Source organism: Mustelus asterias, unplaced genomic scaffold, assembly GCF_964213995.1.
Source record: "Mustelus asterias unplaced genomic scaffold, sMusAst1.hap1.1 HAP1_SCAFFOLD_84, whole genome shotgun sequence".
Classification (NCBI taxonomy): Eukaryota; Metazoa; Chordata; class Chondrichthyes; order Carcharhiniformes; family Triakidae; genus Mustelus; species Mustelus asterias.
In genome coordinates, this window is record NW_027590138.1 from 179468 (window position 1) to 190396 (window position 10929).

At 46.3% G+C, this 10929-nt stretch overlaps 2 protein-coding genes across 2 annotated transcripts in view; both read left to right on the plus strand.

Moving 5' to 3' along the window:
• The window catches only part of LOC144483893 (uncharacterized), an 18761-nt gene extending 13204 nt beyond the window's left edge, over positions 1–5557 (plus strand). The window contains exon 3 of the mRNA XM_078202473.1: positions 5011–5557. Within this exon, the coding sequence (XP_078058599.1) occupies positions 5011–5557 (547 nt within the window). The remainder of the gene's footprint in view (positions 1–5010) is intronic.
• LOC144483888 (uncharacterized) overlaps positions 1–10929 on the plus strand; it is a 435358-nt gene that overhangs the window by 120368 nt on the left and 304061 nt on the right. The gene's annotated exons all lie outside the window — the stretch shown is intronic.

Here is a 10929-nt window from a genome sequence, read left to right on the forward strand (position 1 = left end):
TTCAAGAAAACACTTCAAAACACTCTGAAGCTCTGTTTGAAATGCAGCGACCTTACCAGCGACACATATATCCAATATTGAAATAAGAAACAGAGTTTTGAACTTTGTGTGTGTAAATCCTTCCCTTCTAACCCAGATAAAATTAATTTACACAATCCATCCCTGTCAATCCAGGATAGGAATTCACAACATTCTCTCCTGTTGACAGGGAGCACCGTGCACACACACTGCTCTGCATTAAACAATGAAAGATGTGTTGGGTTTGCATGGACAGAATATCCTGCAGATGCTTCAAATCTGAAATTAAAATAGTCAAAGCCCCAAATAGTCAACAGGCCCGGCAGCTTCTGTGGAGACAGAAACAGAGTGAAACATATAGTCAAACACCCACATGAATCCGGAGCAGCAGTGGCCCCTCTGCTCCAGCATTTGATAAGATCCTGGCTGATCTGATTGTGACCACAACCCCACTTTCCTGTCTACCCCCAACACCCGCCCCCCCAAAAAAACCCTTAGACTCTCTTGTCAATCAAGAATCCATCCATTCTTTCCTTACCTTTTCTCCCCCTTTTATTTCCCTTTCCCATTTTACCTCTCTCCCACCCATTCCCTCTCCCCCTCCCCCCACATCTTCATCTGTCACAGTTGATTTTAGTTTCCCTGCCGTTGGCCATTCACACCCTTTATTCTCTCAATGGACTGCCATTAGCAGCTCTTTACCCGAGTTTCTGTAGCTGTGACTCATTTTTCATTCCCTCACCCTGCAGTGTAAATATCTCCCACTTTCTATGCCTTTTAGCTTTGACAAAGGGTCGTCTGGACTTGAAACGTCCACTCTTTTCTCTCGTTACAGATGCTGCCAGACCTGCTGAGATTTTCCAGCATTTTCTCTTTTGGTTTCAGATTCCAGCATCCGCAGTAATTTGCTTTTATCCATTTAATCAGTCTTGAAAACATTCAATGACTCTGTCTTCACTGCTCTCTGGGGAAGAGAAACCAAAGACCCTCTGAGAGAAAAAAACATTTCAATCTCTCTGTCTCAAACATCTCAAGTCCAGCTCGCTCTCCAGTGCCACACAGAGAAAGCCAGGCCTGTGAAGGAGGGAGAGAGGGAGATGGGGAAGAACAAAATGGAAGGTCTGCAAACTGACAAAATGATTCACGGCTCAATACCAAAGCGAGTGGTAATGGGACAAGTAAAGTCACAAAAGATGTTCTGGATGAGGTGTGAATAGCAGTAGTCTGAATACGAAGTAAATAAAACAAAAGGTGAAGAAAGCAACAACGAAACACAGAACGCAAAGGGGGCAGAGATTGTCGTGTAAAATTGTTGAACTCAGTTTTGTTCCGAAGGTTGTAAGATACCTCTTTCAGTTGCGGGAAATATATTTCCCAGTTCGATGACAGGTCACATTCAGTCTGTTTCTCTCTCCACAGAGGTTTCCTGACTTGTTGAGTGTTTCCAGCCAAAAGAGAAAATGCTGGAAAATCTCAGCAGGTCTGGCAGCATCGGTAAATAGAGAAAAGAGCTGCCGTTTCGAGTCCAGGTGACCCTTTTGACAAAAGCAACAATTTGCTTTCATTCATGAGTATTTCCAGCGTTTTCTGTTTTATGTCACAGAGAATGTGTAAGAATTGTAACACCCGGAACAGATGTCGCTTCCTCGGGACACTCCAGCTCGGGTCTGGGTGGGGGGATAATGTTCACTGTTTTATATTTGTGTCTGGCGCGAATAATACCTTAGATTAAACGGAGAAGCTTTTTAAACTGAGGAGAGTAACTGCATTTGGGCGCTGACTTTAAACAACATTAACAAGCCAGGGCTGCTGGAGAAACATTTAGGGATTTGTGAGCAGTCAGTTCCGGCTGGTTTGAAGTGAAATCCTGTCGGTGCTGCGGCAAATCTGAACTCAAACCAGACAAACTGGAACCGCTGGGTTAGAGATTCCGGGTGTTGGGATGTGGAGGCTGGGGGAGGGGGAGATGGCGGGAAAACTCTGAGCCTGAGTTTTGACAGGGTGAGCGGAGTAAAGGGGAGGAATGACAGAGGCACGGTAGCACAGTGGTTAGCACTGCTGCTTCACAGCTCCAGGGTCCCGGGGTCGATTCCCGGCTCGGGTCACTGTCTGTGTGGAGTTTGCACATTCTCCTCGTGTCTGCGTGGGTTTCCTCCGGGTGCTCCGGTTTCCTCCCACAGTCCAAAGATGTGCGGGTTAGGTTGATTGGCCAGGTTTAAAAAATTGCCCCTTAGAGTCCTGGGATGTGTAGGTTAGAGGGATTAGCGGGTAAAATATGTGGGGGTAGGGCCTGGGTGGGATTGTGGTCGGTGCAGACTCGATGGGCCGAATGGCCTCCTTCTGCACTGTAGGGTTTCTATGATTCTATAAATTAATGTGGGAGTCAGGGACAATAGCAGAAGGTGGGGATCTCTGGAAAGGAGCAATGGGGGTAAAGGCCGTCAAAGAATGCTTGTTTAAATGAAGATAAAAGCAAAAATACTGCGGTTGCTGGAATGTGAAACAGAAACAGAAAATGCTGGAAATCTCAACAGGTCTCACAGCATCTGTGGAGAGAGAATAGAGTTAATGTTTCGAGTCTGGATGATCACAGATGCTGTCAGACCCGCTGAGGTTTTCCAGCACTTTCTGTTTGTGTTTAACTGAAGGTTCATCAGGGAAAGAAGCAGCGAGTTCACATACACTGAACCCAGGGGGAGGGGGTGACCCAGGATAAGGGACAGGCGCAGCTCAGTGAGGCTCTGCAATGTACCTCAACACATCCACATTGAGAGCACCAAGGGGGAGGGGAAGGAGAAACTATTTGGGACACAGCAGGAGGTCACCCCTCCCCCCACTCTGTGGTTCCACAGACCCTCCCACACCTGGGCAGGGTTGGCTCAAGGTGCAGGAAGCTGCAAGCTGAGAGGCTGAGCTGTGAACTGGGCCGGGTTGGGGGTATGAGTGACAGTCCTGGGGCTATTTCAGGACAAGAACTGCCACAGATTCCCTCTTTTTTCCTGGGACGTTTCAGTGGAGCTGTGTTGGTGAGTGTTTGTAATCTCTGTCTCACTGTCTCGGTAATGGGGGTGGGTTGTAGATTGCTGTGAGTGTTAGACTAAATAACCTCTCCTCATGCTGCCAGTTCCAGTCTGCAGACTCCATTTCTCAGTCCAGTTTGCTGCTCTGTCTCTGTCTCTCTGTACTTTGCTGCAGTGCTCCACATTCTGAGCAGCATCCAGCCCATTGTTATCTCCTGAAACTGGCAGCAGACTACCTTCACTGTGGCACAGTGATTAGCACTGCTGCCTCATAGCGCCAGGGTTCGATTCCAGCCCTGGATAGGTGACTGTGTGGAGTTTGCACAGTAAGAAGTCTCACAACACCAGGTTGAAGTCCAATAAGTTTATTTGGAATCGAAGCAAATTACTGCGGACGCTGGAATCTGAAATCAAAAGAGAAAATGCTGGACATTTTCAGCAGGTCTGGTACATCTGTAAGGAGAGAAAAGGACTGACGTTTCGAGTCCAGATGACCCTTTTTCAAAGCTACTCCATCAGCACTCAGAAAGCTCGTGGTTCCAAATAAACCTGTTGGACTTTAACCTGCTGTTGTGAGACTTCTTCCTGTGCCAACCCGAGTCCAACACCGGCATCTCCACCTCATGTATGGAGTTTGCACAATCTCCCTCTGGATGCTCTGGTTTACTTGGACAGCCCAAGGATGTTAGCTGGATTGACCATGTTAAACCTGTCCCTGAGTGTCCCAAGGTGTGGAGGGTCTGATTTGATTTATTATTGTCGCACATTCTGGGATACAGTAAAATTTAATATTTCTTCCGTGCTATACAGAAAGAAAACATAACTTGATAAAGTGCATAGAGGGAAAGGAAAATAGTAGGGTGCAGAACATTATGTTGCAGAGTGTGTGAAGAGAAAGGTCAGTAGGGGGATTAGCAGGGCAAATGCGTGGGGTTACCGAGATAGAGTGTGTGCCTGGGAAAGTTACTCTGTCAGAGAGTCAGTAGAGACTCGATGGGTCGAATGGCCTCTTTCTGCACTGTAAGGATTCTATGATTAGTGAATTACGGTGAACAACTTTTGAATAGAGGGGTTTCTGAGGCGCAAAGCATTGTGGGAATTGTGAGCGCCATTAGTCAGTGACTGACTCTAAATGTTTCATTGCAGACTGAGGGCAGGTCAGCAACCTGAACCCTCAATTCTGTTTGTGACTCTCACAGGCTGCCTGGCCTGATGAATATCTCCAAGATTTATTTTCTTTATCCCAGATACAGTCTCTACAGAGTTTTGAAACATAGAAACCCTACAGTGCAGAAGGAGGCCATTCGGCCCATCGAGTCTGCACCGACCACAATCCCACCCAGGCCCTACCCCCACATATTTACCCGCTAATCCCTCTAACCTACGCATCTCAGGACTCTAAGGGGCAATTTTTAACCTAGCCAATCAACCTAACCTGCACATCTTTGGACTGTGGGAGGAAACTGGAGCACCCGGAGGAAACCGGAGCACCCGGAGGAAACCCACGCAGACACGAGGAGAATGTGCAAACTCCACACAGACAGTGACCCGAGCCAGGAATCGAACCCGGGACCCTGGAGCTGTGAAGCAGCAGTGCTAACCACTGTGCTACCTTATTGTTTTAGAGCTTCGAGTTTAGAAGCAGTTAGGAGTCGGTTTGAATCAGGCTGCATGTTGGATGCAGAACTCGGTTCCTGCCTCCTGTGTGGGTTTTTTTTATTGTTGCTTCAGTCTGAGTTCGATTCTCTCTGGGTTCTCTCTCAATCCCCTTTTTTCTGTTTTAAATCAGTTTCACAGGGACTAGAAGCGGACGACTTGCAGTCTGGAAACTGAAAATAAATAGATCAGGATCTGCCAGAGTCACCCAATTTATTGCAACTGATTATCAGTGGATTTTGTACATGGAAGGAAAAAGCACTGTTCACAGTGGAGAGACACTGTACACATGTTCTGTGTGTGGACGAGGCTTCAGCCGGTCATCTGGTCTGGCAAAACATAAATGCAGCCACTCCATGGAAAAACTGCAGAAATGTGTGGACTGTGGGAAGGAATTTAATTACCCATCCCAGCTGGAAACTCATCAGCGCAGTCACACTGGGGAGAGACTGTTCACCTGCTCTGAGTGTGGAAAGGGATTCGCTCTGTCATCCCACCTACTTACACATCAGCGAGTTCACACTGGGGAGAGACCTTTTAAATGCTCTGACTGTTGGAAGTGCTTCAAAAGTTCTGGTGAACTGATGTCCCATCAACGTGTTCACACTGATGAGAGACCATTCAGGTGCCCTTACTGTGGGACTGGGTTCAGGCATTCACATCACCTCACTGTACACCAGCGCACCCACACTGGGGAGAGACCATTCACCTGCTCCAAATGTGGGAAGGGATTCATTCAGTCCTCTAGCCTGCTGAGACACCAGCGCACTCACACCGGGGAGAGACCATTCATCTGCTCCGAGTGTGGAAAGGCATTCACTCAATCATTCCACCTGCTTAAACACCAAAGAATTCACCAGTAACCACAATGATTGGAATCTACTGTTAATACTATCCAGGACTCTAATATGTTAATTGGGTTTGTTTTTGTTGATGTTAATGAACTCCAGTCAGTTATACGGTTTAATATTCTGAATAAAAGTCAAATAAATTAGCTATGTGTTCAGTACTGCGAATCTTTTTAATATCATCAGCACAACTGAATCCCTTTTGAGTTGCTTTCCCTTTGTCCCTCTTCCAGCTTACTTCCCCGCAAGCGCTCATTAGGAATAAAACTCACAATCTTCTTTGTCACTAAGTTTGAGACAGTCCAATCAGCTGTCTCTACTGCTTCCCTCCTTCCCCTAACCCACTGGAACAAACCTCCTCTAACGCTCCCCTTTATCTGAGCTCTGAACTCTCATCTCTCTGCAGTTTCTCTCCCGCCTCCCCTCATGTCCTCTTAGAGCTCATCTTGTCCATGAGACCCATCTCCTGATCCCTCAATCCTATTCCCACTGAGCTACTGACAACATGACTTCTTCATGTTGGCTGATATCATCAATTGCTCCCTCTCCTCCAAATCCAATATCGTCACCCACTTCTCTATAAAATATCCTTGACACATGCCCTGTAAACTACCATCCCATCTCCCTTTCCTCTCTAAAGTCCTTGAATGTTTTACCTTCGACATATTGTGAATTGTTTTCCCTTTCTCACAGTGTATGGAAAAGTTTATTTTGCTTGTTCAGAATCTGTGGAATCTTGTGCCTTTACTCACTTAAGTGTCTTAAATATCCACCTTTATCTATTTTGTACAAACTCACCCAAATCTGAAAGCAGTTTAGTGGGAATTGGGTGAACAGAACAGAAGGTGGGTTTCCTGGACAAGATGAGCTGCTAAGAGGAGATGGAATGTTGCAATCCCAGCTGATGTTACTATTGGACAGGAGGGTCCAAGAATAAAACCCTGGCTCAAGTGACCATAACTTTTATCATTTTGTTTCAGAAATGTGGATGAACAGAGTCACTGAATGGCCAATTTACTTTTAGCAAAAATATTTATTAAACTTGAAAAGGTTGACAATAACATGGCTCCGGGCTGGATGCAGGAAGATGGGCTTGGAAAGGACACCTGGGTGTCCTTATTATTTGAGCGGCACGGTAGCACAGTGGTTAGCACTGCTGCTTCACAGCTCCAGGGACCTGAGTTCGATTCCCGGCTCGGGTCACTGTCTGTGTGGAGTTTGCACATTCTCCTCGTGTCTGCGTGGGTTTCCTCCGGGTGCTCCGGTTTCCTCCCACAGTCCAAAGATGTGCGGGATAGGTTGATTGGCCAGGTTAAAAATTGCCCCTTAGAGTCCTGGGATGTGTAGGTTAGAGGGATTAGCGGGTAAAATATGTGGGGGTAGGGCCTGGGTGGGATTGTGGTCGGTGCAGACTCGATGGGCTGAATGGCCTCCTTCTGCACTGTAGGGTTTCTATGTTTCTAATAACACAAGATTCCTTCATTCCACCCTCCTCCTGCTGCAGTGAACACACAGACACAGTGAGGGAGCTCCCTCTTGTGGTGCTGTGAGGTAATTGGTCTCTATCTGGGAGATCACTGATTTCTCAGACGATGAAAGGATCTTATTGAAGAATTGTGCTGCTGTATTTTTCTTGTTGCCATTATTTTTTATTGTAATATGCTTTAATGCAGATGAACCTATTCACAGACTCGATAACAATCTCAGAAACAGCAACAAGAAAACTTGCAGGCACACACATTTACAGACACAGAGAAACTCACAAATACATATGCAGATATACACTATCTCAGACAAACAGCTACAGGCAAACTGGCAGACACACACAAGCACATTCACAGATGCATGCAGACAAACAGAGACACACAGACATACACACTATCACACACACACACAAACACAGAGACAGACTGAGACCATGAAGAGTTGGTGTCAATCTCACCCTAATCCACCTGCTTAAATAATAACACCTGCACTAAAATAATAACAGAAGCAAATCTGAAGCTTGGTGTGTGGGTTTTATTGTGAATGAGCGAAAGTACAAATATATCCCCATAGCTTTGAGTTGGAGTGGAATTAATGATTTATCTGCTGCCTGCGATCGCCTTCAACAAATATTAAATTATAGAGATTATAAATTTTGAACAGTAATATCTAATAAAAGAACAAAGAATAATACAGCACAGGAACAGGCCCTTCGGCCCTCCAAGCCCGCGCCGCTCCCTGGTCTAAACTAGACCATTCTTTTGTATCCCTCCATTCCCACTCCATTCATGTGGCTATCGAGATAAGTCTGAAATGTTCCCAGTGTGTCCGCCTCCACCATCCTGCCTGGCATTCCAGGCCCCCACCACCCTCTGTGTAAAATACGTCCTTCTGATATCCGTGTTAAACCTCCCCCCCACCCCCCTCACCTTGAACCTATGACCCCTCGTGAATGTCACCACTGACCTGGGAAAAAGCTTCCCACTGTTCACCCGATCTATGCTTTTCATAATTTTAGACACCTCTATTAGGTCACCCCTCATCCTCCGTCTTTCTAGTGAGAACAACCCCAGTTTACCCAATCTCTCCTCATAACTAAGCCCCTCCATACCAGACAACATCCTGGTAAACCTCCTCTGCACTCTCTCTAAAGCCTCCACGTCCTTCTGGTAGTGTGGCGACCAGAACTGGACGCAGTATTCCAAATGCGGCCGAACCAACGTTCTATACAACTGCAACATCAGACCCCAACTTTTATACCCTATGCCCCGTCCTATAAAGTCAAGCATGCCATATGCCTTATTCACTACCTTCTCCACTTTTGACGTCACCTTCAAGGATCTGTGGACTTGCACACCTAGGTCCCTCTGCGTGTCTACACCCTTTATGGTTCTGCCAATTATCTTAGAGCTCCCCCCTACGTTAGTTCTACCAAAATGCATCACTTCGCATTTATCTGGATTGAACTCCATCTGCCATTTCTTTGCCCAAATTTCCATCCTAACTATATCCTTCTGTAGCCTCTGACAATGTTCCTCACTATCTGCAAGTCCAGCCATTTTCGTGTCATCCGCAAACTTACTGATCACCCCAGTTACACCTTCTTCCAGATCGTTTATATAAATCACAAACAGCAGAGGTCCCAATACAGAGCCCTGCGGAACACCACTAGTCACAGGCATCAAGCCGGAAAAAGACCCTTCCACTGCCACCCTCTGTCTTCTGTGACCAAGCCAGTTCTCCACCCATCTAGCCACCTCCCCCTTTATCCCATGAGACCCAACCTTTTGCACCAGCCTACCATGAGGGACTTTGTCAGATGCTTTACTAAAGCCCATACAGACGACATCCACGGCCCTTCCCTCGTCAACCATTCTAGTCACTTCTTCAAAAAACTCCACCAGGTTAGTGAGGCATGACCTCCCTCTCACAAAACCATGCTGACTATCATTAATGAGTTTATTCCTTTGTAAATGCGCATACATCCTATCTCTAAGAACCCTCTCCAACAACTTCCCTACCACGGACGTCAAGCTCACCAGCCTATAATTTCCCGGGTTATCCTTCCTACCCTTCTTAAATAACGGGACCACATTAGCTATCCTCCAAGCCTCGGACCCCACCTGTATCCAGTGACGAGACAAAGATTTGCGTCAGAGGCCCAGCGATTTCACCTCTCGTCTCCATGAGCAGCCTTGGATAGATTCCATCAAGCCCTGGGGATTTGTCAGTCTTTACATTCCCTAAAAAACCTAACACTTCCTCCCTTGTAATGGAGATTTTCGCTAACGGGTCAACACTCCCCTCCGAGACACTCCCAGTCAACACATCCCTCTCCTTTGTGAATACCGACGCAAAGTATTCATTTAGGATCTCCCCTACTTCTTTGGGCTCTCAGCATAATTCCCCACTTTTGTCCCTGAGAGGTCCGATTTTTTTCCCTGACAACCCTTTTGTTCCTAACGTATGAATAAAATGCCTTGTGATTCTCCTTAATCCTGTCTGCCAAGGACATTTCGTGACCCCTTTTTGCCCTTCTAATTCCTCGTTTGAGTTCTTTCCTACTTTCTTTGTATTCCTCCAGAGCTCCCTCCATTTTTAGCTGCCTGAACCTAACGTACGCCACTCTTTTCTTTTTGATCAATCCCTCAATTTCCCTGGTTATCCACGGTTCTCGAATCCTACCCTTCCTATCCTTCTTTTTTACAGGCACATGCCAATCCTGAGAACGGAGAATGAAGTGGATGTGACAAAGGCTGGAATACAGACTGGGGAATGAGAATGAAACTGCCATGCAGAGTGAATGTTTCTTGTTGTAGGGAGGGATGGATGGAGGGAGAGAGGGATGGTAAATGGGGATGAATGTGAGAAGCTGAAGACTGCAAGAAACTACAAAAGGTCATGAATGTAGCCCAATCCATCACGCAAACCAGCCTCCAATCCATTGACTCTGTCTACATTTCCCACTGCCTTGGCAAAGCAGCCAGCATAAATAAGGACCCCACGCACCCCGGACATTCTTTCTTCCACCTTTTTCCATCGGGAAAAAGACACAAAAGTCTGAGGTCATGTATCAACCAACTCAAGGACAGCTTCTATCCTGCTACCATCAGACTTTTGACTGGATGTACCTCGCAGCAAGTTGATCTTTCTCTGCACCCTCGCTATGACTTATACACCGCTGACTGTGTGGCCAAATTCCTCTCCAATTCGATTTTCAAGTTTGCCGATGACACCACCATAGTGGGTCGGATCTCAAACAATTAAGAGACAGAGTACAAGAATGGGATAGAGAATCTGGTGAACTGGTGGGGCAACAATAATCTCTCCCTCAATGTCAACAAAATGAAGGAGATTGTCATCGATTTCAGGAAGCGTAAAGGAGAATATCCCCCTGTCTACATCAACGGGGATGAAGTAGAAAGGGTCGAGAGCTTCAAGATTTTAGGTGTCCAGATCGCAACAACCTGTCCTGGTCCCCCATGCCAACTATAGTTAAGAAAGCCCACCAACCCCTTTACTTTCTCAGAAGACAAAGGAAATTTGGCATGTCAGCTACAACACTCACCAACTTTTACAGATGCACCATAGAAAGCATGCTTTCTGGTTGTATTTCAGCTTGGTATGGCTCCTGCTCTGCCCAAGATTGCAAGAAACTACTGGATAAAAGCAAATTACTGCGGATGCTGGAATCTGAAACCAAAAGAGAAAATGCTGGAAAATCTCAGCAGGTCTGGCAGCATCTGTAAGGAGAGGAACGAGCTGATGTTTCGAATCCAGACGTCCCTTTGTCAAAGCTAAAAGGCATAGAAAGTGGGAGATATTTGTACTGCAGGGTGAGGGAGTGAAAGATGAGTCATAGCCACAGAAACCAGGGAAACCAGCTAATAGCTGTCCACAGA